The sequence below is a fragment of the Apteryx mantelli genome, chromosome 2 (genome assembly GCF_036417845.1).
Source record: "Apteryx mantelli isolate bAptMan1 chromosome 2, bAptMan1.hap1, whole genome shotgun sequence".
NCBI lineage: Eukaryota > Metazoa > Chordata > Aves > Apterygiformes > Apterygidae > Apteryx > Apteryx mantelli.
In genome coordinates, this window is record NC_089979.1 from 67,280,986 (window position 1) to 67,307,418 (window position 26,433).

General features: G+C 44.4%; 2 protein-coding genes across 5 annotated transcripts in view; one reads left to right on the plus strand and one right to left on the minus strand.

Annotated features, from left to right (window-relative positions):
• Window positions 1-3,287: 3,287 nt before the first annotated feature.
• On the plus strand, window positions 3,288-12,291 carry PSMG4 (proteasome assembly chaperone 4). Of its 3 annotated transcripts, XM_067290796.1 has the most exons (4): window positions 3,288-3,505; window positions 3,627-3,702; window positions 9,208-9,341; window positions 12,145-12,291. In XM_067290796.1, the coding sequence occupies exons 1-3, from the start codon at window positions 3,332-3,334 to the stop codon at window positions 9,327-9,329; spliced, it is 372 nt and encodes a 123-aa protein (XP_067146897.1). In that variant the 5' UTR covers window positions 3,288-3,331; the 3' UTR covers window positions 9,330-9,341; window positions 12,145-12,291. The 3 variants fall into 3 exon arrangements, with proteins under 3 accessions (XP_067146897.1, XP_067146898.1, XP_067146896.1); XM_067290797.1 differs by lacking the exon at window positions 9,208-9,341; XM_067290795.1 differs by lacking the exon at window positions 12,145-12,291 and having other exon boundaries at window positions 9,208-9,474.
• A 90-nt stretch (window positions 12,292-12,381) lies between these two features.
• SLC22A23 (solute carrier family 22 member 23) overlaps window positions 12,382-26,433 on the minus strand; it is a 122,718-nt gene continuing 108,666 nt past the window's right edge. For both annotated transcript variants that reach the window (XM_013939490.2, XM_067290794.1), the window contains 3 exons: window positions 24,240-24,272; window positions 22,298-22,421; window positions 12,382-15,339 (listed from right to left, as the gene is read on the minus strand). In XM_013939490.2, coding sequence (XP_013794944.2) covers window positions 14,979-15,339; window positions 22,298-22,421; window positions 24,240-24,272 — 518 coding nt within the window. In that variant the 3' untranslated portion in view covers window positions 12,382-14,978. The remainder of the gene's footprint in view (window positions 15,340-22,297; window positions 22,422-24,239; window positions 24,273-26,433) is intronic.

The window sequence follows — 26,433 nt, forward strand, 5'->3', positions numbered from 1 at the left end:
GTCTCAACACAAAGTGGTTCCCCAAAAGTCTGGAGCTGCAATATGTCTACTGCTACAGCAGCGTGGCAACCATGAAGCCTCACTGGAGTGGCTGGGCAACTTCCTTAGGCTTTATTTAACAGTCATTTATCCCCCATCTGCAAAGAACAACAAATCAAAAAACTGGAATGTCCTGAGGCATCCACAGAGCATTCATTGATACACATTTATGCTCAGTTGCTTTTTCACGTGTCAAATTCACACTTTATTCATCCAGAAACAAAACTGCAGAATGCATTTTGGAATTGGAAAACACTTGCTTCTCCCAGTGACATCCCAGTTCCTAATTATGTGTTTTACATCTTTTAATTTGCTCAGATCCCAGGTAGGCAGATAATTTACTCCTGGATTAGAACTATAGGAGAGGAGGGGAGAGGATGGACTGTTTAGTCAGGGTCTGAGTAACTCTTGTGGGCTACAAAACTCTCACAGAAGAACAAGGAGCCCAGAAGGTGCATTCCTTCTAAACCATCTCTTGTGGCTTGACCCTCATTCGGGCAGCTATGCCGTGTGTCTCTATACACATGAAGTGCTTTTGCTACAGTACGTCTGATTTATCATTACTGTGCTATCCAATGCCTCATTGCAATTTATGCTAGTTCTAGCCTCATATGTGACAGGTAAGAGGAACTATAATAGGTTCAGTTTTCACGGCCACAGAATAAAGATGAGAACATTAGAGTAAATGCAAGAGGTTTGTACACTGCTGGATCCCTTTCCTCTCTAATTGTGCAGGGGCTCTGATGGCCTTGCAGCACTGTAATTAGGAAGTTCATTTCACACTTGATGGTCTGGTTCTGCACAACTCCACTCTTCACAATTGCATTGCAAATAAAAGTGCTAACCCACAGTTTTATTTGCTAGATGAGTCCTTTTCCTCTTCTGAGCTTAAACAAGGATTTAACATGTTTTACAGATGGCAGGAACACTTCACAGAAAAGACTTGAATACGCTGAAGTGCTTAAGTGCAGAGGAACCCTGTGACTTACCCTCAGAGGTCGGTAGGTCTTAGAATCGCAGTAAAAGCAACAGGTGCCCCTCGCTTCTGAGAAGACTCCTGATGAGCAGGGAAGGAACAGATCGGAGCACAATGAAATAGGTACAGTTCCCCCATAGGGAGGAGCAAACCTGTAGACTGCCTTGGAAGCAACAAAAGAAACTTGTACTTGATGTGGGAAGACCAGGGAAGGGAATGGAGGACTCTCACCTCAATCCTGCAGGTCATTTAAATACATATTTAGCATGACAGGAGGCCCAAATTCCCACTTAGTGGGAAGAGACCTGGTAGGCTGGAACGTTGTTGGATCAGATCCTCCACTAGGACTCCACTGCACAAGCCAGCTCTCTCCTGATGTATCTGAACACCTAAGGATTTACTTATCTGAATAAATGTGTTTGCATAGATATGCAGGTCTTACCTTTTGCCCTAACCTCCCATATAGTCAATGGAAACCAGTCAGAAGAGTATGCTTCATCTCACTCAAAAGATCATTCTGAAACAGTTCAGATGATTTGTGCCCTAAAAGTGCCTGCTTCTTTCCCGTGATGGAGGGAGCCTGGGGTAAATCTTCCGCATCACCCACAGATGTTTAATCAAAGGAATCTCACCATCACCACCTGCCTGCCTCCCGGTGAATATTTTATCCAGTGCACTATTATTTCTTTCCACATCGTTCCTGGCAAGTGCTACTTTTCCCTGGTTTAGATCATGTCCTGGCCTTATGCCCCCTCTGAAGGCAGAGCAAACACACAGCCACAATAAACAGAAAGAGGAATGCAAGGCAAAGTGAAGTGTTTGCAGCCAGCCAGCATTTAGAATAGTCAGCAGCAAAACAGCTCTTTCAAAGGTAGCTTTTGTCACCTATTTGCCTGCCTGATCGCTGCAGATGCCACAGGCTAAGTGTCAGTCTGCAAGAGGCAGTTTGGACAGGTAGGGGCTGCTTTTCAAGCACAAGCACAAACCCCAGCTTCTGCTCATGCTCCCCTTGCAGCTATGCCATTTGGAGACCAGTTCACAGGGAGAGAAAGGTTTCGGACAAGCTGTGAAACGGGGACACGGAAGAGAGCGCAGGAGCAGCACAGGCCTGATGCCGCCTCGGCAGCGAGGCCGAGGGGACAGGCATAGCCTGAGCCTGCCGCCAGACATCTCACAAGCTCACAATGCTTTGTGCAAGCACCAAGCGACAAAAGTAGGGCAGAGGAGCCGGCTTGTGACACCCCCTCCCAGTACTTGCTTCTGTGCCGTAGGATGTCGGGGCATGGCAGCGGAGAAGGGCTTAGATGTTTCGCCTGGACTTAGCACTGTTGTAGCAGCACAGGCGGAAATTAGCAGAGTGGAAGATTTTGCTTTTTGTCACATGTCAAAAGAAATGCAGTGTAGGAAAAAAAAAAAGGAATGAACAATTCCCCCCCCCCCGTTTCTTCAACATGAAAATGAACTTTAAATATTTGGAAATGGAATTTCTGATTTCTAGAAATACCTATGACATTGGAGACAATGGAAATAGTAATTAAAAAAAAAGTATCATTAGCTTGCTTGTTCATTAGGGAGAGATGATTACCGTGCCTATAATGCCAAACTACACATTTCCAATTTTAAAGAGCCCACAGCCCTCAGTGCTACACATACGCTCTTATCAGCAACGGGCGATATAGTTAAGAAAAATCCTTGTCACTGATTATTTTTTTAGTGTGCTCTGGAGAAAGAGAGGAAAGCACAAAATTCACACCCGAAGTAGAGCCTTTAACTCATGATCTCGTATTCTCCAGACCTCGGTAAAACCGACTTGCTCTCTGTGCAGATCCACCGTCATTTAAACCACCCTCAGACTCGGACGACGTCAAGGTCGCCGTTACCTTCCTCTTCCCCTTGCCGCGGGGAGCCGCCCGCCGTTGCGCGGCGCGATGCTGCCCCCTTCCCTTGGGTGCCAGACCCGGGGGCTCCCCCGGGCTCCCCCCGCACACAGCGAGTTACCGCGGGGCCGCGGCGGGAGCTCCCCGCCTCCGGCCTCCCCCCGCGGAAGGGCCGCGCGTGTCCGCGCGGAGGGGGTGTGCATCGGGGGGGCTGTGCACCGGGCGGGGTGCGTGTGCGTGCCCCGCCGCCCCCCCGCAGCACGGCAGGCAGCCGGCGGCCGCGGCAGGGCCGGGCGGCGGCGGCGGCGGCGGCGGCGGCACCGGGGCGGCGCCGCCGGGCGGGCGCGGCTTAGCGCCTCCCCGGGAAGCGGCGTCGCTGCCGGCTCGGGCGGCGCTTGCGCAGGCCGGGCCGCGGCGGGGCCGGGCCGCGGCGGGGCCCATGGAGGCGGCGGGCGGCGGGGAGGCGGCGGGCATCGCCGTGCACGACTTCAGCGGGCAGCTGGGCGAGCAGCTGGTGCACTTCCACGCCATGCGGCTGCGGGACTCGCTCTTCCTCTGGGTGGGCGCCGCGCCCGCCCTCGCCAGCCTCGCCGTGGCCATGTGCAACCCCCGCGTGAGTGTGCCGGGGCCGGTGGGGGGTGGTGGCGGTGCCTGCGGGACTCGCGGGCCGCTGCTGCCGTCGGGCCCGGGGCGAGCAGGGCGCTGAGGAGGTGTGTGCGCTGCTCTGCTTGCAGGACAGCGTCCCGGTGTCGGCGTCGCTCCTGGGGGACCCCTCCGACCCGGCCGCCGTGTCCCTGGCCCGGCGCCTAGGTAGGTGCTGCGCTGCGCTGCGCTGCGCTGCGAGGGCGCCCTCGGGGAAGGCGGCGAGCAGTTCTGTGCTGGGGGGCGGGTGGCCTTAACGTGAGTCACGTGCATTTTGCATCAAGATCGCGCCAAACCTCATCACAGTCTGTGCCTTTTAGCCTCTAAATTGTGAAAAGTCTTGAGCCTGGAGAATCCCCGATCTTCTCACAGATGCTAGTGTTTGCTATAACTGTCCCTGTACCATCTAGTGTCTTCTTTTCTGGCATGGGTAAGACTGTCCTGGTATGCCTAGTGCAGTACCTAGCATTCAGATCCAGAAATCAGGGTATCTAACATTCAGATTGCTGTATCTCTACTAAAAAAAACCCAAAACCAAAAAAAAACAACAAAAAAACTTGCCTAATGTGTCCTAGAATCTTCATATCTTTGATAGCTGCGTCGCTAACATTATTCGCAATCATGTACCAATAACAGGCGCAGCTATGACTGGTGAATTACTAAAGTACTTGTTATAGGTTCTTAAATACAAGATGATGCACTGCTCGTTTTCATCTCACTTCTGTTGTTTCAGCTGAGAAGGTCATATAATTCTTGATGATCTGTGTGCTGATCTTCATTATGGGCGATATGTCCTGAGTGCAAGTGTAATTAGTGCATTATCCTTAAGAAATCAGTTAGTAAAAATGTAGTCAAACATGGTTAACTTTGGATAAATTGTGTAACAGTTTATTCCACTTTTCATTTGGTCTCCTGTTCTTAATCACTGTTCTCTTCAGAATGTTACTCTAGGCTTTTGTGTAGCACTGTAGTCCAGCTATCGGGTCTAAGTTGTCCAGCCCACTCCTGTCTTTTTCAGTACATGTGCTATTTTATATCCACAGAAGATTTATTACAGATTTTCACAGCTAGAATTTGTAATAACTTGCTATTTCACATGTCAGTTCTTCTGGTGTGCTAGGATCAAGGCTGTCTAGGTCAGCTGATTTTTCCCCCAGTAAGAGGTCTAAGTTTTACTTTCTTTAGTTTATTTTTTTTTTCCTCTTCTCCTCATTTGTGTTATTAGTTTCATATACCTTGTCTTTGTTACTGAAAACTGATAGTAGTTGCTTGATACTGGGCCGTAAGTTGCTCTTTATCCTCAGAGAATAATGCACCTTTGTATTTTTCGTTTGTTTGCCTGTGTGCTTTAAGCATCTTTCATTATTTGTCTTAAACTTTTTGTGCCAGATGCAGCCCAGCCAGGCTTTTGGTCCTTGTCCCTCTGTATCTGTGCCATGTAACCTCTCAGCTGCAGTTCTCCTTGCTAATCACTCCCATTTGTATTCTTTATAGATCCTGTTCTTACTCTTACTATCCTGTCTAAGGTGTACATTGTCCAGGAAGGCTTGTAGACCTATTCTACTTCTGGTTGGAAAAAGACAGCGAGTAATACACTTCTGGCTTTGAATAATTACTTGCTTCCTCTGCCTGGAAACTTATTCTCCTAATCATCTTTGCTGATCGATTTCTTTATTTTCTTAAGCTCTTCTTTCTGAAATCCCACACTTTAGTTTCTAGGCTTGCTTTTGTCTATCTGGCAATTTAATGTGGGCCGAGTCAGCTCACAGTCATTTAGTTCAAGACTGTTTATTTCGCTGAAACCAGTGCATCTGCAAGATCATCACTAAGCATCTCCCTATCTCTTGTTTCACTGTTGCTGGGTAAGGAAATCTGTGTTCTGCCTCAACTAGAAATATCCAAACTTTGCTGTTACTGGTGTTGTTTAGTTTTCCTCTGTGAAATTAAACCTTTAGTACTCCCACAACTTCTGTAATTAGAGATTGCTATTCACAGCCAAGTCTGACCCACAACTGTACTTCTGAGGTAGCCTTTTTAACCATCCATCCTGTGTGGTAATCTTCAAGCAGGCAATTTCTGATTTTATCGATACTGTCACAGAATCGCAGATTAGTTGGATTTGGAAGGGACCTCTGGAGATCATCTGGTCCACTCGCCCTGCTCAAGCAGGGGCAGCTAAAGCAAGCTGTGCAGGGCTGTGTCCGTTTGGGTTTTGAATATCTCCAAGGCTGGAGACTCCACAACATCTCTGGGCAACCTGCTCCAGTGTTCAACCTGCCTCACAGTAAAGAAGTGTTTTCTTATGTTTAAATTGAATTTCCCGTATTTCAGTTTGTGCCAATTGACTCTCGTCCTGTCAAGGGGGCACCACTGAGAAGAGTCTGGCTCCATCCTCTGTATACCCTGCCATCAGATATTTATAAACATTGATCAGATCTCCCCTGAGCCTTCTCTTCTCCAGGCTGAAGAGTCCCAATTTTCTCAGCCTCTCCTCGTATGAGAGATGCTCCAGCGCCTTAATCATCTTTGTGGTCCTTTGCTGAACTAGCTGTAGTATGTCCATGTCTCTCTCATACTGGGGACCCCAGAACTGGACACAGCACTCCAGGTGTGGCCTCACCTGCGTAGGGCTGAGTAGAGGGGGAGGATCACCTCCCTCAACCTGCTGGCATTGCTCTTCCTAATGCAGCCTAGGATGCCATCGGCCTTCTTTGCCACAAGGGCACCTTGCTGGTTTGTGTTCAGCTTGTCCACCAAGACACCCTAGGTTCTTCTCTGCAGAGCTGCTTTCCAGCTGGTTTGCTTGCATTGGTACCAGGGGTTATTGCTCCCCAGGTGCAGGACTTTGCACTTGCCTTTACTGAACTTCATGAGGTTTCTCCTTGCCCATCTCTCCAGCCTGTTGAGGTCCCTCTGAATGGCAGCACAACCCTCTGGTGTATCACCTTCTGGTCTTCACAGGCAGCAACTTAAGTAACACAATATGTCAGCTGAAGGTAAGTGTTTCACCTGTCCTTTTTTCCTGTAATGGCAGGTTTACTGTCTTGAAGCAGGAGTTTCGGCACTTCCATATATCAGGTTACACATTCCCCAGTTGTTTTCTTTGTAGCCCTGTAGAGTTCCTAGCCAGAATAGCTGCATTTTGTGTACTGGCTCTATCTTTTTCTTTATTTCAGTTATTTCTTTTTTCCATAGTTGAAGGCACATTTATTCCATTTCTGTTGTTCTTCTGATCTATCTTGATCTGTTTGTATCAGGTGCAGAGACTGGTTCCCACTACTCTCCCTGATTGCTCTAGCATAAGACCTATCTGACTAGTCAAGAAACCTAAATCCTAAAAGATTTCTCCTGGAGGTTAGTGGAGTTCACCTCTTGAGAAAAGTCTTGTCCATCAGTGCCTCACCTTACCTAGGTGCCTCACCTTACCTAGGGATACCTAGGTATCCCAAAGTCACAGCATGTTCTGGCCACAGTGATCTCAGGGTAGTGCCACGTTTGTCTTCAGTAGAATCTCAGTGCAGATCACTTGAATTGCTCTTTAAATCTTTCCCAGCTGGGCACAGGTTTTGTGGGTTTTTTGTTTGTTTGTTTTGCTTTGTTTGTTTTTTTTCCCCCTCTTTTCCACCATGAATAGTCTACAAATGTAATCCTAACATTTGTTCTGTCCTTTCTCCTGCTCCCTCTGGGATCCCTCTTTGAGCTTAGGCTTGGGCCTTTGCTCCTTCCATCTGTTCTTAAGAATGAGTCTGTGCTGATGTAGACCTGCCCCATGGTACTCAATAGCCCACCCAACAAGCTGCTCAGGCACCTTTTCCTCCGCTTGGAGCGACCTGTACAACAGGGGTCACAGAATCAGGCTCTGTGGGAAACACCCCTGCTGAAGTGTTATAGATAAACCTTGTCTTTTGCAGTTTTCTATCTTATTCTTAAGTTGCAGATGTTCTTCCACAGAGGCATGAAATCATCTTCCTCCATCCTTCTCACTTGTCCAATTGAATCCACAAGAGAGCTGAGAACAGAAAAGCCTGAGTTACCCATTAAAGCTAGGACACAGCACTGGGAGATCTCTTCTGTGCATGCAGCATTGAGGGAGTCATAGTGTTCCCAAGAACTGGAACATCATTCAAGAGACTAAATCAGATCTTACACAAATGTAATTAAAAAGTTGGGTTTTGACACTGCAGTGTATGATGTAGATTCATTAGATAGGATAATGGTATTGATTAGCTTAGAATTAGCATTGCATTTATTTAGGGCAGGATGATGAAGCACCAGTGGTTACAAAACATGCTTCTTTGTACCACAAAATCTGGTGCCAAACACTAATTTTTGCAATCATAGCAACAAGCTGCATTATATTAGCATTTTGTAGTGCCAAGTGTTAAAAAGGCAAATGAGACCTTGAGTTTCAGAAGCAGCTCACTGGGGCTCCCTCTACTCACTAAGCCTCACTGGTGGCCTGTTAGAACAGAAAATGATAATAAATTGATTTGCATAAAGAAAATGCATCAAGGGAGTTGTTAAAAAATATATATATATATATATATATATACTTTTTCTGTAGTTGAATTTCCAGTTTAAGATGGACTGAGATATTAGGAATTCTGGTATCTATTTGGAATTTTTAAATTCAGATGATGTTTTTGAACGTTCAGTGGAACATTATGATTGGTCCTTGGGAGTGTTGGCTCCCGGCTGCTTCCCTGCCAGGACTATCTTGTGACCCAAATACCACTTTTGTCTAGTGTTTTAACACAACTCATTGTAAATTCTGTGCCTATTTTCCCATTGGTGCTTGCATTCTTCACAGAGCTTAGTTTGTGCAGTTTATTAAAAAGAGCTACAAAGTTGCTATATTATTATGGTAAAATCTAAATAGGATTTCTGTTTTACTTATAAAACACTTCATGTTGCCTACTCTACTCTGATAATTAAGTCTTCCTGCTCCAGTGGACATTATCTTTGTCACTGTTAATTAGCTCTGTCATGGAAGACAGCTCTTACTTTTGTAGCACGTCTGTCTAGGTATTTGTCATTACGGTAACCTAAAGCTTGTGACTAGTTTGATGACTTTCAACCCATGCTGTTCCGCCTCCTGGACCATTCAGGGATACCATATAAATAAAGGTTAAAGGAAACAAAGAAATCATTGTCAGCAGGTTTAGACTGGTTAAAGAGATCCACACTTTTGGGGCATTTTTAGGGGTTTGCTATAAAAAAGAACTTGAATTGCGGCCTAATTATTTTCTTGTGTACTTTCCCTCCATAGACATTCTTCATAGCACAGACTTAACAGCTCTTAAAATAGATTTCAGTGTTAAGATCACAGTATAGTCTATGGTTTCACTTAAACTGTACCATATTTAAGAAGTTTCCAAAATCCACAGAAAGCAATCAATCAGAGTCGTTCCAGGGACTGTAATGGGTTTTGCATCAGGCCAAAAACTACCTCATAGGCCTCATGCTCATATTGCCCTCTTCAATGGATTGAATAGTTTTGCGCAACATGCCAACACTTGTTCTGCTATTACTTTATGCTTGGTTCCAGCAGGTTAGGAGTAGAGAACCTTGTAGAAATCTGCATGATCTATCTTTATAAAATGCTTGCTTTAATACTATCATCAGTTTTGTATAAGATAAAACTATCAATGGATATTCTGTTTTGTGTTTTAGCCAGGAAGACCAAAAAACAGATATTTGTCAGCTACAACCTTCAAAACACGGACAGCAGTTTCAGCTTACTCATAGAAAACAGGATCAAAGAAGAAATGATGGCTTTTCCAGAGAAGTTCTGACTTTGCATCATTGTAAACTAATTTGAGGTTTTTGTTTTAGAAAAACTGAGTGCAATTTCCACACTGACATTAAGTTACTATTTTGAAAACTTGTTTTGTATTGTTTTGATTGAATTTGCATTTGTTATTAAATACTGCAATGTTGGACCTGGAATTTTTTTCCAAATTTGCTACCCTGTTAAGCAGGGGATAGGCTAGAGGTGTAGAAATATACTGCAACTTAAGAACATTGTAAAAATCTGTACAAACATAGTCTGACCTGCATTTGGTACAGGGATGGGCCTGGAAGTCTGTTCCAAATTCTAGGTGTACAATCAATCTATCTATTGTGTATAGCAGCTTTTAGTGTTCAAGTGAAAACCCGTGAAAGTATCACAAAGAGCACTGTCTTTTGCTTTTGAGGAGAATGAGGAGACCAGCAGGAATGGGGAGTATTAGAAAGGGAACCACATGTTTTTTACATTGAAGTGCTGTAACATAAAACAAACATTATCTTGCTCCGACTTTTCAGTCCCAGTTGGTTGTAGTGCTAGTGCTAAACACGGCATTTCCTTCCATCTCTTGAACACCAAGAACACTAGAAGGCTTTCACAAAAGGTTTTCTGTAAAGCGCTGCAGTCTATGTGGGAGAAGAAAAAAGCACAGCTTGACATTTGGAGCAATAGATAAGATGGTCTTCTAGCAGCCTGACAGACTTATGTGTAAACTGACTATACTTGTTTAAAAAAAAAAAAAAAAAAAAATCAGAGCAGTTACTACCACCACAGAGCATCCTGTTGCTACATCTCTAGGCTTACTTTTAGGTGGGATATCCTTTTAAGGTGAGGTTCAGCTTCCATGTGCCATTTTCTTTTAACAAGATGGGCAACTAAAAACTAATCATGCAAAAAAAAAAAATGGAGCCAATGGAGCAATGAGGGTCTGCCAAGGTCAATGCATGCTGTGCTGTCTCATACTACCTATTATTCCCAGTAATTTGGAGGAACACTGAACAGGGCAACCTGATGAGGGAATTAAGGTTATTTCTTTTTCAGTGCAAGTTGAGACCTGACTGAGAAATAAGCTTCTGGTACAAACAAACAACAAAAAAAAAGCTTACGCTGCTAGACCAGCTCTTCATAGGCAACTGCACTATCCACCTACAGAAAATGGATCTGAACTTATCTTGCCGTGGCCATAACCAGCCATTTAAAACTGTAACCCAAAGTTGATGATGTAGAAGATACAACCCCTAATTACAGTCAGTCTGTGCTCTGAAGGGGTCTCAAACATACACTGGCTTCAACTTTGTAAATTTGACAGGAGAGCACAGGGCTCTTACCTGGTAGAAACAGCAGCCAGTCCTTGGCCTCCGTTCAAGATCACAGTAATGAAAAGCAACTGCTGGAGGGTTTTTTTTTTTTTTTTTTTAATCTACGCAAGACAGAAATAGTCATTCTTCTGTGACTGAATGCAAAGGATAATTAGTTAAAAATCAATATGCTGATTTAATTAGCTTGATTTAAAATCAGTTCATTGTGTCTGTAGAGGAGGGTAGAACTGTTAAGGTTTCAATGACGTTAGCTGCAGCTGGGCTGTTTCACAAGTCACTGCGAAGGAGATGACAGACAAAGGAAAGCAAACTGATGAGACAACATCTTTTTATTCTGTACATTTACATACAAAGTTTTTCAGTAGGTACAACAGATGTAACATCATGCAGACATTTAGCTTGTAAGACTGTTTTCAGTACTTGATTTAAGCTTGTGCTATGAAGAAGCACCACCAGACTATTCATGATCAAAACATACAGTAACACGATTCTTTAAAACTTCATCAGAAACTGAAATGGGGAGGGAAGTCTCACCCACTAGACATAACACACTGTACTCCTTTCCCAAAACATTTTACACAATACATTTAAAATGAGGTTTGTCATTTATTTTTCTTAAAAAAGTTATAGTGGGGGAGATCATCCCACACTCATAGTGTTGTCTTATGTGCCAGCTACAGGCGCAACTTGACTTGACATTCACAGAGTTCATTTAATGGCACTTCTGCTTCCAATTTGGTGACCTTTAGTGTTTGGCTCCAGGAAGTGGCAACAGTCAAGTAAAATACTTCCATAAAAAAAGCCTGCTCAACAAAAAACGAAAAGAAGAATCACATAGAACCCTTTTTGAGTTGCCACAAAACACTTCCAAACAGATGACACGTTTCTCCACACTGTCTTTATCTATTTGCAGTGTTTCTGGCAACAAAAGTGTTACTGAAAGCTGAAAAGGAAAAAAACAGATCAAGTGTAATGTCACTTTCACATTTTGTTTAAAATTACAAAAAAGGAAGAAAGCCCTTTAATGGTAAATTATAAAGAAGAAAATCCACTGATGGGCTTAGAGGTTACTGAAGGTTCACAGAAAAAAAGGCCAAAATGGACAGGACAGCTTTGAATGCTTTCTCTGTTGTGGTGACGAGAGACAGCCATCTGAGAAAAGCGTTTCCTGGTGATGGCTATGGAGGAGATGCGATTGAGGAGCTGATGGTCTGACATACAGTAGCTGAAGTACAGAGCACTGTCCAGATGAAGGACTCGGCAGAGCACGTTACGAAACTAGATTTTGTTTCTGCCCTGCTGTGTCACTTAGTACCTGACTTCTCCTCTGAAAGTTTTCTCATATTAGATACGCTTAACAAAAGCTTTCAAAGTAGTGCATGTCACAAAGCAAAAGCCCGACACAAAACACCCAGAATTTTTCATCTTTTCAGCAAAACAAGCAAAACGAGCTACCAAGACAGGAAATTAATTTTTGATTTTTTTTTTCCTCTCTCATGACAGAGCCAGAGGGCCAAACCAACTGGAGAATTTGGGATGCCCCGTATTGCAAAAGATCGGTACTGAGTGCCTTGTTTCAGGCAAGAGAATAAAAGCAGCAAATCAAGTCAATTTCATAAGAATTAAAAAACCTGCCAAGTGTTCCTGTCACCTGATGTGTTTATTATATTAATGTTGATATGTGTAAACAACCATTCTCTTCCTTGGGCCTGTTTGTCATCAGAGAGCAAACACCAGAACAGGAAACGATAAAGCGCTGTGGACAACAGCAGTGAGCACACCAGGACCGCTAACAGTGCTGAAAGCAACCAGTTTAATAGGCTTGTGAATGGTCTACAAGATTCATACTGTAGCTTGAGTACACACACACACAGACCACGAATAAAAGAGCCGCTCCATGGCATAATGGATTGCAAAACGCTGCGCGACAGCTCTGCGCCCACTCCACCTCTGTGCTTTTCCTTGCTCCACTTTGAGGCCCTTTTTTTCCTCTTCCATTAAGACTTATTTTGCTTCTTCAGTTTCATTGTGAACCCACTTTCCCCCAATGCGTGGCTTGTAACAAGCATAAAAGGTAAAAGGTATTACACAAATTTGGCACATGAATACTGCAGGAATTTGAAAGGCCTTGTTTTTTTTCCTTAGGTGAACACAGATTGCAGAAATCTCAGCACAGAACAAAAAGGGAGAAATGGCCGCTCTCGAGCTAGACAGTAAAACTTGAGTGTAAGGAAGATTGGGCTCTCGCTATCACAGCAAGTCTAACAAAGGTGAAAAAACAGTAGTGTAACTTTGGGCAAAATTACCATCAACTGGTCCAGTGTTTCTTACCAGGCTCAAGAAGAACCCAAATGTCCACATCCTCTGTACAAAAATTAGCAGCTTTAGGACAACATTGTTTTTCTGAACACCACAATCTCTGTCGCTTCTGCAGGTCTACCTGTCCCCTTGCACTCATCAGCGTCTGAGGCTGTGGTACTTACTGCATTGCCTGCCAGGGAGCATATCTCTGATTTATTGGGGACGGTAAGAGGACAGAGGCAACCTAACGGAGGATGGAAATTGTTAGGTACAGTAGTTAATAGACAATATATACAGGAAAGGAGGAAAGGGGAGGGAAGGTAGAGGAGGAAAGCGCAAATGAGCGCTCTCCATGCTTATGGACTCAAGATGTACATCAAACAAAGTGGCAATCATATGGACACTCAATACAACATCGACATCCTGCTGCTGTTCTTTTAAATGTCTGTACTACTGAGCAATCACAAATGCATGGCCTGAGTGAAAAAGGAGAAGAGGGAGGGAGAGAAGGAAGGTTAACTACAATGCAAGAAAGCTGTTAGTTCAGAAAGTCCTTGCATTGAACAAGATCCTCACAGCAGTCACACAGTGAGAACCAAAATCCGATGGCCAAAACAAATTGTTGGTTTGGGGACTAGAAGAAAGAAGTCAAATAGCTATTATCAAAGTGCCACCTGTACAGTAAGAGACAAACTGTATCTTCACTTTGCTTAACACAGAGTAGGATTGATCCAATTTAAGTAGACAATTTTTTCTTAAAGGAAATCCTAAAAGAGCAGTTGGGGAAGAGGGGAAATATAGGTGAGTTCACTGTATATTCTTGGGTCAGAAACAGAAAACATCTCCGAAAGCCCCAAGATGGCCAACAACAGACCTTGAGTCTTTATTCACAGGCTATCAATTCATTCCCTTCTGATAGTCACTTAAGTATTTTGTCCATTTAAATTGAAAACAAAAACTCTGGTTTTAGAAACAGGCAGGGCAATGCCAGGAGACTCATCTCCCAGGAGTGGGAATCCCAGCTATGCTGCCTTTTGAAATAAAAGTACAGATCATAGCCAGTGCTCCTTACTTTTTGTCCCTGCTGGTCTATGCTCTTCTCCTGGACCAGTCAAAGATTCTGGACCTCCTGGTAGTTAAAGCCATTCTTGGCAAAACTATTTTTTGCATCATTGGTCAAATCATTTACATAGTCTGCATTACTATTAAACACCAGCAAGAACAGTCTAAAATAGATGAATGGACTCTTAAAATGCATAAGGCTGATCCGGATTGAAATCTCAGCTCAGTTTGGGTAGGATTTTCTTCACTCCTTTTGGTGGAAAAAAAGGTACTAATTAGGAAGTAACTTTTAAATGCACATGGACTAAAATAACCAAATATAAGCTGCCTAAAATGCAGTCAGACTTTGAGTCACAACAGGTTTTGCTTTGTTTTTTTTCTCCTGTTTTGTTTTCTTTTTTGGTGTATACAAACACAGCAGGCAACCTGGGCGCTTTGACTTTCTAGACAGGCAGAAGAATGTTGCACAAGTCTAAATTACAGTCAGTTCAACTTTGCAGTGGATACGTCCTTCCCTTAAGAAACACAAAAACAAAGCAGAAAACAACCCCCACCCCCCAAGGTTTCTTTCTTGGAATGGCTGCACCTCTTATAATAAGATGGCTTCATTTTTGTGATTTATGAAAGGAAAATGAAATAAAGTGCTTCTTGAGAATAAATCAAAATAAATATACACGTTTAATGGCAGGAAAAAAGAGTTCTGAAGGGCTATCTCCAGACAGGTCTTTTCTCAGATGAGTATTTTGCCCCATAACTTTCAAAAGCAATCTGCACAACAGTTGAAGATTCCTACCAGTCGCTTTAGCAGCAGAGTTGAATTCCCCCAAGTCTGCGTCTGCTTCACCACTGATTTGTAAAACCTTTGCAAAACACCCTCACCCAAAGTGCTGCTCCTCCTGCACAACAGCATCAAATAAAATGAAAAAGGAAAAGAGGGGGAAAAAAAAAGGAGGCGGGGGGGAAAATCCACCCAATTACATAGACTTCATCCCGTTGGCAGTGGTGTTCTCGGAGATCCCATCGCTCACAGCTGCTGCCGAGTCATGGAGGCCAGAATAATCCTTGAGTTCAGAGTTTGTCAGGAGCAGGGGCTGTTCCCCCTTCTTGTGCGGCAGCAGGGGCTGCCTGGTGTAATGTTCACCGTCCGGGATGTTTTCAGGCAGGTTCTGGTTCTTGCTCTCCGGCAGGAGCAGGATGCAGATAATGCAGATGAGGGTACAGCAGGCGAAGATGACGTGGTGGAGAAAGTAGCCTTTCTGGTTGTGGAGCTCCATGATGGGGGCGGTGAGGCGGCCGAAGCCGGCACTGGCCAGGACCAGTCCCAGCCCGCCGCCCCTGCAAGCACAGCACAGCACAGCTCAGCTCAGTGCCCAGCCAGCAGCCTCCCACTATCACGGCGTAATGCAAGAGGGGCAAGTATTTTGGGGGGGTGTGCGTGTGTGGAGGGGGGAAGTCCTTCCTCTTTGGGTTTATTTTCTGGACTCAGAGATATTCTGCAGATGGCAGGAAAGTGTTTATTTAGCAAGTGGCTGTTGCAGGCTCACAGAGCTGCAGAGCGCAGCAAAGCTGAGAGCCTTCTCCTTTACAAACTGTTTCCTCTAGCTGGCTCAGACGTGCGAGCCTGGCTCAACTAGGGAAACTAGTGCACATGGAGCCACCGATTGGTGTCTGTGCTCCCCTTCAAAGCGGTGGAGAGGTGCCCTCGCCATGGCTGCCCCAGCAGTGTCCCACCCAGGTCTGGCTCCAGGATTTTCTCTGCATTTGGAGGCACTGCAGAGCTTGAGGTGCCACGGCCTTACCACCAAGTTCCACGTGCATGGCTGCAATGCCAGCAGGGACCGAGGAAGCTTGGACTTGGCTCTGCTCAGCCACCAGCCCCAAAGGCTCCCTGAACACAGGGATGCTGCCTGTCGCAGTCACACAGGTCACATTGTGCTGGAGAAAACCAGCAGCCTCTGAAAGGCTGCTGGAAACCACGTGCTCTGCCAGATGAGGGCAGAAGGAAGGATCTGCCTCCATCTCAGTTGCCACAGTTTGCAGCGTGGCAGGTTACCTTAAACCCTCAAAGTGAGCGATTAGCACTAGTACAGCACATCACAAGCTGCAGCTACCAAGGTGCGGATTGCCTCTACCTGTGCTGCTGCAGGGCAGCAAATTCCAGCAGCAGGGCAACATCATGTGTTACCACCAATCTGAGTCAACAGCCCTTACGAGTCCCCCAGACTGTCCTGTTTGGCATACACCAGAGCTCTAAAATCTTTAAGGCAAACCTCTTCTGCACACAGCTCTCACACCTTACAACTACTCTGGTAGGGGGTTACTTCTTGCTTTGCTGTTGTAGATCATCAAAGGCAGCTTCGCCACCCTGGAGTGCTGTATCCCATTACAGCCTATTTACCTCTGTGTGGGGAAATAACTATACCCATGTAAGTATCTTTTTAACCAATATTACTGCATCCACATAAGGAGAAGTTGTATCACAATATGTAGACAGACCTTTAGAAAATTCCCATATCCAAGTATTCCATATTAGGTGAGGGAAACCACATTTTGCTTAGCATGCCAGACTTCTCCAGTTTAGATAAGATACATCAGGAAGCAGTAGGTCCACTGCTAGGTGCAGAACTCAGTTTTGGCTGCCTCTGAAGTAACTGGCATCAACCACCAGTGGAGGCAGGAGATTAGACTTCACACTCCACTGCCTCGATCTGTTATACCAAACACTAAGTGCTGAAATATTTTCCTCTATATAATGTGTTGTGGCTGGAACCTCTTAACACACGGATGCTGTAACAATACACATCCTTTACAAAAAAAAAAAAAGAAAAGAAAGAAAAAAGATAACATAGCTAGTGGACAGAAGAGCAGAAAAAGTAAGAGTTTGGGATTTACTTCTGAGACTTCTTAACTCACTGTACAGGTTGAGGTAGGCTCCTCACTTTGCTCTTTCTTACTTTACTGCTGTATTCATGGACCTCATCAAAGGGTGATGAAAAGGTTAATATTGGTAAAATGCTTAAATTATAACTAGGTGACTTTATAAAATATTCTTTATGGCACAAATATTTATCAAATGTAAAGCACCAATGTATTTAGATCATTCACACAGGTGCACCAAAAAAGAGTGAAAACATATTAAAGCTTAAAAAAAATTAAAATAAACCCCTCTTAGCCACAAGAATGAATTTGCTTGTGCAAGCTGAATTCAGTGCTGTTATTCAGCTATGCAAGCAACCTCTCTTGCACTTCCTTCTCCTGCTCATTCATTTCTTTCCAACTCCTGGAACAAAGCGACCTGGCATGCCTCAGACTGTGCTCACACTCCAACCTCATTCCCAGTCACAGCTCGCGTTCCCAGGGTCGGTCGCTGCTGGGTGGCCCCCCCACAGAAATTACAGCAGAAGTTTCTTTAGGGCAGACCATCACCTGCTCCTGCTGCAGTACTACAGAGATCTCTGAACAGTGCAGTGTCACTGTAAGATGATTCATTCTAGCAAAACTTCCAAGAACAGTAGCTAGTCCTTCATTTTCCAAAGACTGTCTGGAGAGGGAGGTCTGGAGAGTCTCCCCATTAGCTGAATCATTATCACTCTGTGCTCTCCATCTCACCACTGGGATCTCCCAGGCAGCATGCTTCTTGCAGCTTCTATAGCCACTCCTCGACATATGATCTTTTCATAAACTCTTCAGTGATCAGACGGACTCAAGTGCTTTACTTACAGGCCTTAGGATTTCTGGCCCAATGACGGAGATGTAATTTTTAATGATAATCAGACTTCACAGAACAAAGAATTGCAGAAAGCACACTCCACAGAAGGCAAATGAACTACTGGAAATGAGCTATTTGAACAAAAACAAAAGCACTACAAACCTAAAACCACCAATTTTTTTCAGCCAACCATCATGTTAAAGCTAATCTTCACTCAATCCTTTTTAAAGTTCACTGTTTACTACTTGACAGCTAAAGGGCAACAAGTGTATATTTGAAAAAAAAATGCTCTCCTTAGGACACTGACTGGATCAAAAATTCATTTATGTAACCTTTAATTCTCTAAACTTGGTAAAGCATCTTTCACAGACACAAGCGATTTCCCTGAATATTGCAAAAGCCCATGTTAAAAACTTAGCAGCTTTCCACTGGCAATTTAGAAATCTAGCTGAATGCACTCATTATGCACTTGGCCTCTCTACAACTTTATTAATATACCCACATGAGTAACCAACATACCTAGCCTCTTAAACACATGGCAAATCACTCGCAACAAAAGATCAACTGTCATTTACATCAGTGTTTGCTATGGCTATATTGTATCTCAAAGATTGAGAAGGACCTGAGGTAGGTTTTAAAAGCAACTGTTGCAGGACGTTTAATAAACTGAACGGAGACAGGAAAAGGCAAGAACAAGGACAGTTCTGCCACTACAAATCAAGCAGGTTCATATTTGGAGGACAGAAGTTTTTCCTCATCACGTCAGTAATTGGTCCAGGTGATACTTTATCCACCACCATCAAAATCTGGCAGAAAAATGTTTGAAAGTATATTTTGGCATGTTTCCTAAAAGATTTTTTTTTGTTTTACTTGAGTATAAAATACTGTAAACATGGAAGTAGTCAAGATTTTTTTGTTGTTGTTCACATGTACACCAGGAAAACAGGTACAGGACAAGAGACACTACAGTCATAATTCACACTGTTTTCACAGGCACTGTGGGACAGCAGTAGAAATCAGAAATGTTTAGGGTGTTCGGTTTCTGGATGCTGTTCTTCCTCACTACAGGTTTTCCTGTGGCAGGGGATCAGCATTTATATTTAAAACACGTTCTGACACGCAGAACAGTAGCGGACTGAGCTGGCAGCTTGAGCGTGCAATAGATGCTGATACCAAAGGCAAGGCACAGCTCTTCCCTTAGCTTCTCCATTTGTAAAGCAGCTGCTGCATGGGGCTTTCCCACAGCACAACCATGCTCATGGAGCACACCTGCCAAGGATTACCTTTCATACATAGTAAGGACCTTAAATGACAGCAGCTACTTTTCCGACTTCTGCCATCGTCTGTGTTACCACTAGAGAGCAGGCACAGCTCACATTCATTTGGTAAGTAAGCTCAATAACAGCGCAGAGGATCATTTATGAGACTGGCTGTGCTTATAATCCTGACATGTGCGAATCCCAAAGGGGCCTTGGTCCAAAATTTTGTCCTCAAAAAGGCATCCCTATTCATAGGGGAGAATTTCCTCTCATTTACCAAAGATTTGAACGGTTGCAATACTGCAGTAGTTTTAAGGCAGTAGCAAAATATTCAGTCTGAGATTCTTCACTTGAACCAGGCTAAACCTCAGAAGAACTTCTCCCTTTCAACACTGTTGAGGAGAACAGAGAAATTTTAATCCTAGCTTAGGTTGCTCATTTGTCCATCTTGAGCAAATAGGTTGATACATGACATGGTTCAGAGTACAAAAAAGTCAGAGAATCATGCAGGTTGGAAGAGACTTTGAGAGAGCATCTAGTCTGATCTCCTGCTCAAAACAGGGTCAACACTGACTTCAGACTAGGTTGCTTAGGGCATCCAGTCAGATCAGTCAGTTCTTAAAGTCAGTCCTTAGGAGGAGGAGGGGAGAGGGAAAAAAAAAAAAAAAAAGGCTTGAAAAGCCTCCATGGCTTTTCCCTGCCTTTCCTGTATGTAAACAACCCTCTTACACATTTGGTTCTAGGCCAGAGCATCAGTTATGCCCCAGGACACCCTTGCCCTCATGGTGCATGGCACCACTTCTTAAAAACCTGGCCTGGTTCTGATCCCAGTATCTGTACCCCAGCAGAAATTTGATTCGCAACAGCTATTGATGGACAAAGCTCCTAGTACAGCCATTGCCATCCGTTCTTCATTTCTGTACCTAGGGAGGCAAAAGCAGGACACAGACAAGCTGAGGCAGCTTACGCCATCACGCCAGATTCTCTTTTTCACTTTTTAGTAACTGAGCACATAAAAGCCGGGGAGAGGACACAACACATTTTCCTCAGTCTATTCCTATCTGGTAGGTGTGCAACCTGCAGTGGTCTTCTCATCAAGCTTATCGGAGATGGATTATCAGCTTCATTTAGTGCTTAAATTCAAAGTTTGGAAGGAGCTTTTCACTGAACTCCCAGGTAGGAGGAACTGGCAGTCTCCAGTGCAGCCTTTGTGCTTAGTGACAGGAGATGAGGACAACCCATGGTGCAGGGTGAGGGCATGATGGACCTCTGCGTTCTGCATGATATCAAAGGGCCTTTGTGTCTCTGGAGAGGACTGCACCTCTTGGCAATGAAGGCAGCTGCCTTCCCTCATACGCTGTTGTAACTGTTCAACTTAACAGCAAAGCAGCAGAGGCAAGACGGGCGCTACATGTTGGCTCTCATGTCATTGCTACCCTTGCTACAGCAATGCTGTTTTTCCCCCCTCAGACAAGAGGGATTCCGAACAAAGGATTAGACCAGGGAAACCCCAGAGATGTCCCCGGTTCTCTCACTGCCTCTCTTTTCCACAAGGCTCCTCAAGAATCAAACAAGCATGTATTAAGATGCTGTGAAACACTAAAAGGCATTAAAGGCAGTATTTTGGAACATAAGTTAAGAGGAAGCAGTCAGAGTCTTCTGAAATGCAGGACACAGACTTCTTAACCACATATCCACCTGAGACATGTTTATGTATTTCCCTGATGGCCACCTCATAATTATAACACTGAGTGGATCTTATCAAGAACTTTGCAGTGCAGAACCCCAAATTACTGAGTGTCGTAACTGAGTGTCATATTTACAAATGGAAACCCTGAGGCATATCCAACTGCTGTCATTTGACTTATGCCATCCAGCAGAGTCAGGGGAAAACAGAATTCCAGTTCCCAGACCAGTATTTTGTCCCTTTGCCTGTAACAATGTAAGAGATTTAAGGGAAAAGCTTGCTAAGTTCACAGTGCACATCTGACCCTACTTGGAAGATTCTCTCCTGGTTGACTTGGCCAATTCCTTATCTATATGTCTTTCAAACAAAGACATGGAGAAAATTAAAGGGACGTAAAAAAGACCAAACCGACTGACACACACATAAGTAAACAGCTGTTAGTGTTTCAGCTGCTTTACAATCTCCTTGCCACTAACACTGCCTTTCCCTGTGGAAATAATGTTATCTGTAAAATACATTCACCAAGCCAGATAGCCTGGAAGAAAAGGCCACAGGGATCAAGGAGACTCTGGCTACTCAAATTGACAGTTTTGCTATAATACCTTTGCAAAGTTATTAAAAAGGCATGTAATTTGCAAAAAATAAATCCACATCTCCTCTTCCCACCATCCTTTCTCACTTCCCCCGTACGACCTACATTTCTCTGAAATTCAGTGGGAGTCAGGGCAGACTCCTGAATTGCTGTGGCATTGTTGAAAGCATAATCCAGAATATACAAGCACAGCCTGTGTGCTGTGAAAGATAACAGTGAATAAACAAAACAGCACAAAAACCTGACATTACAAAGACATTTTATGGGGAACTCTCCAGAGAAGATAATCTGCCTGATTTCCACTAATGCACAGCATGTAAGAACTCCTGTTTAGAAAAACTTTGAGCCTCTGCTAAGATAGACCAGGGTGCAAAGAAAAAGATGAAGGACTAAGAGGCAGAGTAGGACCCTGAAATAAAGGCAGAAACACTGGTGCTGTAGGAGATGTGGGACTGCACACCCTTAAAGCACCTAGACCCACCAAGAGCATGTAAGTAACACTGCATTTTGCAATGCTTCCCTTCTGCTGAAGCACACCTACAGCTGGCCTGAATAATCTACCCTACAGAGGTACAGAACTGCTTATACCTATGTCCTTTTCTGTACACTCGTGTGAATCTCTCTTTTAATATCAAGCGGCAGACTCACATGGCTACTGCTTGTGAAAATCCATTAGAGCAATGGGAGTAAAAAATTGGTTCAGCTATAGGATCTGGTTCAGCAAAGTATCTAAGACCATACCTCACTGCTAACAAATGCAGTTCTTGCGATGACTGGCTGGCTGAAAATCGTCATGATGGGATAAAAGGTGGAGCTGTCCGAAACAAACAAAGCCTCTCTGTCTACAGGTAGGCATTTACTTAGGCAGACTGACTGCAGTGACATTAAATTACAGAGCTGCCCAGAAATTACTGTGTGGTCTCCAATTGCGGGAGATTTCTCCTCCTGTAAAATGTGTTAATTTAACAGCCAGTAACAGCCACTTATCAATAAAATGAAGATAATTTGTTCCCTACCCTTTAAAGAGGGGGGCTGCAAGGTCTCACCTTATTACTGTGGGAGTGACTTCAGCACAGAAGAATACGCTGAGACTTCCAACGGCATGCGAAGAAAACATACCCACAATGGAAAATGCAGTAGAGAATTTGTCTTTGATGCTGTCGCTCATACCTGTCAAGACAAGTATGTGCACAAAAAGTGAGAATGAAGCCAAATCACCAAGGAAGAAAACAAGAATACAGTTTTATGTTACTCATTCACCCTAAACAAGAATTTGAGTCACTTTTGTAATACTAATTTAAAACTGGTATTTATAAAATCCATTCCCCAAGCACCCAAGACATAAACACACATGAAAAAAATCATAATGTCATGCCAAAAATGGCAATGATCTCTGAATTATTTATGGTCAGCCACCACAAAAAGGTAAAACTCAAGAAAAAACACATCCTTGGGCAGTCTTTTAGGCACCACACACTTCCCTCCCACATTTGACAGACAAGTGGAAGCAGGCAGCATTCATCAAGTTGCCAAACATCTGGTACACCTCAGTGGTTTAAGCATTGGAGAGGCTCACAGGACAAGAGGAAAAAAATAAGTGTTCCCATCTCCATGCTAATCCCCTGCAAATGATCAGTCTGCAAACGCCGTCCTAACCCCCAGCTTGACAGACTCTGAGCAAGAAAAAATGATGTCTAGGGCCATGAAGCACTCCCTTTAAGTCACCGTGTCCAAAAATGCTGTTTGCTCGATCGTTTCATGGATGAACAGTAGCGAGGTTTCTGAGAGAGAATGGTGTCCATCAAGCTCAGTGAGAAACCCCAGTAAAACTAACTAAAGCTAAAGGAAATTGTCACCTGGGCATAGCAACAGCACATTCCTTGCTCAACTCTCACTCACCCCTTGTTGCGGGCAGGGGCAGGAAACCTGATCCAGGGTGTCAAGCTCAGGTGGTACTTTGTAGCCAGCAAGAAGGCCATGCTGTCCATAGGGAATATTGCACTGCAGGAGGGGAACACACCCTGCCTCACATGAACCCTGGAGAAAGGACTGGAGCTTCCCAGCCAGCATCTCCCACTTTCTTACAGGCAAATCCCAAGATTTGCCCGGAGAAAGGACTGTTCACTAGTGTGCAGTGCCAAGCAGGTTCACTTTCTGGGTTGGATCCAATAAAAAGTAATACCTACTTTTATTCTTGCTGAACATATCAACTCGCAAGAGAGCAAAGGGACTTGAAAGCTCTTAAGTTACAACTTCTGAAGTGCATTGAGCAATTTCTATGGCAAAAGGCTGGGCTAAGGCCCTTCTGCGATGCACCACAAGTCTGCTGACAGATAAGGATGTGAGCACGGCAGCCTGCAAATGAAGGGTCTCCGGGGGGGCCTCCTGCACTGGGGAGGCTGTGCCTGATCCTGCGGGGAGTCGCAGGTGCTCAGCAGAACACACCTGGGCAGCTGGGCAAGGCCAGGTCTGTTAAACCAAAACCAGAAGAGCAGGCTTTGCTCCCCTGCAGCCTGCCACTGTGTTGCTAGTACAGTGCTTCAGGCTGGGATAAGGTGTCTGGGAAAATGTTTTCAGAAGTGCCTGGGTCCCCTTTTCAGAAGGGATTTTGGCACCTCATACTTTTATAGAAAAGGCCAAATTGGACAAGTGCCTTTTGAAAGGCAGACTTAGGCATTTCTGAGAAAGCCTTGTCCTGTATCTAAAAATAACCATTGGAGAACCTCTGAACCCTCAACCCTCACCTGACATACTGACACAAGCCAGTTTCATGCTACATGGAGGGGACATTACACTGAGATGCTCCATATAAACAAACACACCTCCCTGTGAGAGGAGTCCCGAGACACTGCGTAACAGCGGGCTTTCCCCATGCCTCCCTCTGCGGTGGCAGCTAGGTTCCGTGTCCTTTGGCCCCTGGCCTTTCAGATCTACCCTTTCCTAGTGGGAGCACTTCCTGCATAATGCAGACACATTTATAAAACATACCTGAGTCTGGAAGTTGACTGTATTTTCCAATCACTGATCCGAGACGACAAAAGTTAAAGAAAAGTATGAGAGAAAAAGAGAGAAAACAAGAACATACTGTTATTACAGATGCAATTCATCCAAAGCAAAAAAAGGTAAATTGTCCTGACTTCCCTCCCAACCCCCTGCAAATATCTCCTTTCCAGTGCCATGACTAGAGCATCTTGCCGCACCCACCCACTACAACATGCCGTTTCCCGGCCCCTTCCCAGCGGAGGGCAGAATTCTAATGAGATGGTGATAATAAATGCAGCCGTAAAAGATTTTTAAGAGACCCAGAATTACCACTGAGATTAACACAAAGGCCTCTTTGTTGCTAATGAAGGGAGAGAAGAGAAACTGCCCTCGTACCGTAACCCCAAGGGAACAGCCAACAGAGGCTTCAGTGAGAAAGCAAAGCTCTTTGAATCAGCATCCTTGCACTGGTAAGAGACCTTTCCTTGCCAAAACCCAGAGCTGACGCTCAGTGTGTTGAAATAGTCAGAAGCTGCCATCAGCCCTAACTGCAAAGAAGTGCAACGCAACACCACACAGCAAGCACAGAGGTAGTTGCCTGAGTTGGGCACAGCAACTCAGCAGATAATCTCCCTGCAGACCCCTGAGGTAACTCCAGTGACAACCTGGAGTCTGGAAGCAGCTCTGCACATGATGAGCCTCAAGGTCTGTTGTGTGCTTGCTGCTGACAGAGAATATTCTTCTCTTCCTCTCCTCCCCCAACCCTGATTTCATTTGTTAATTACTCCCAAATTATGTTAAATAAAAACACGCACAAGGCTGCAACAGATTTCATAACCAGCAGGGTCACTGCTTCTCTCCAAACACTGTCTAGCTCTTTTGAGGATGAAGGGAGGTATAGTCTACAGCAGGAGGAAACAAGCTTCTCTGAAACTCAAGGCTGCTTATCCCTCATCTTTTCACATAGAAATGGGAGGGGCCACAGCAGGGAAGGCTGATGGGGCACTTCTGAGAAGTCTAACTGCCAGCATAGCAGAAAGCATCCAGGGCCCTTGGCTGTTTTTAGTTTTAGTAATTTTGCTGAGAGAAAACACCTAAACCCATTAAGGAAAAGGTTGTAAAGATTCTTATAGGGTGTTTCTCCCTACAACCAGCCCCTTTTTTGTTGTTGTAAAACTGAAATTAATTTTAATGACTCTGGTACATTTTCCCTCCACTTGTATATTTATTACCTCAACAAACATTTGATGTCTTAAAAAAAAAAAGAAAAAAAAAAGAATTCAGTATAGAGAAACACCGATGGATGACACCACAAGACCCTGGAGTTTTGGGAGAACACATGCACACAGTGAGCATCTGCATGTGAATTGTCACAGGGCTTCAAAGGAGACCCTAGGCCTGGGGATGAGATGGGGACAGAGGTGCTTCTCCCACTCTCCGTTGGGACTGTAGGACACGGTAAATGTGCGCTCAGAGGAAATGTAAACATCTGTGCCAAACTGGGAGCAAACACAATTTTTGAGTTTCCTTAACGTCATGAAAGAGATTCCCTGTTCCCCCCCACGCGCTTACATAAATAATGTGTTCACAAAAGGTTAACTTAGTAAACACTTTCTGGAAATGCAGTCTGTAAATATGGACAGGTCTTGCTGGCGCAGGGCTGCCCTCAGCATGGGGGTATGTAAAATCTTTCCATCCCCAAAACAAAGTAACTCTCTCATTAAAGCTCTAGAACTATTTCTAAACTTAGAAATGGAAAACAGCAACAACCAGTGTTCTCATATCCGTCTCAAATATAGTTCATCCAACAGCATGTCTCAATCCCCTTCTTGCTTTCTTGGGATGAGGTTTCACTGGATGGTGATCTAAAGGCTGCCAGCTGCAAGAGGGGGGCAGGCACGTCCCTCTTTCCCTCTGCTTCTCCGACTCCTCAAGCTCAATTTGCAGAATTTCAACAGAAAATCAACCCGTGGAAATAAAACAATGAAAGGAATGGAATATTTCTATACCAGTTGAGCTGAACCAGCTCAAAAGGGCCAGACAAATGCCAGAGCCCCCAGAGAGGGGGGAGTGTGAGACTCTTTCTTTTGGCAGGAACATGCTATTAAGACAGGTTGTGTCACCTCACAAAACCACACCTATACAGGCACATGGACTATGCATAGACACCACGCTAAAAGCAGGTCTCTCAGCTGCATAT

Bases quoted from the DNA above. Each gene is read 5' to 3' on its own strand.
- PSMG4 (XM_067290796.1), top strand. From the start codon at position 3,332: ATGGAGGCGGCGGGCGGCGGGGAGGCGGCGGGCATCGCCGTGCACGAC. The intron at 3,506-3,626 runs GTGAGTGTGCCG...CTCTGCTTGCAG, and splicing joins TGGCCATGTGCAACCCCCGC to GACAGCGTCCCGGTGTCGGC. The intron at 3,703-9,207 runs GTAGGTGCTGCG...TTTGTGTTTTAG, and splicing joins GTCCCTGGCCCGGCGCCTAG to CCAGGAAGACCAAAAAACAG.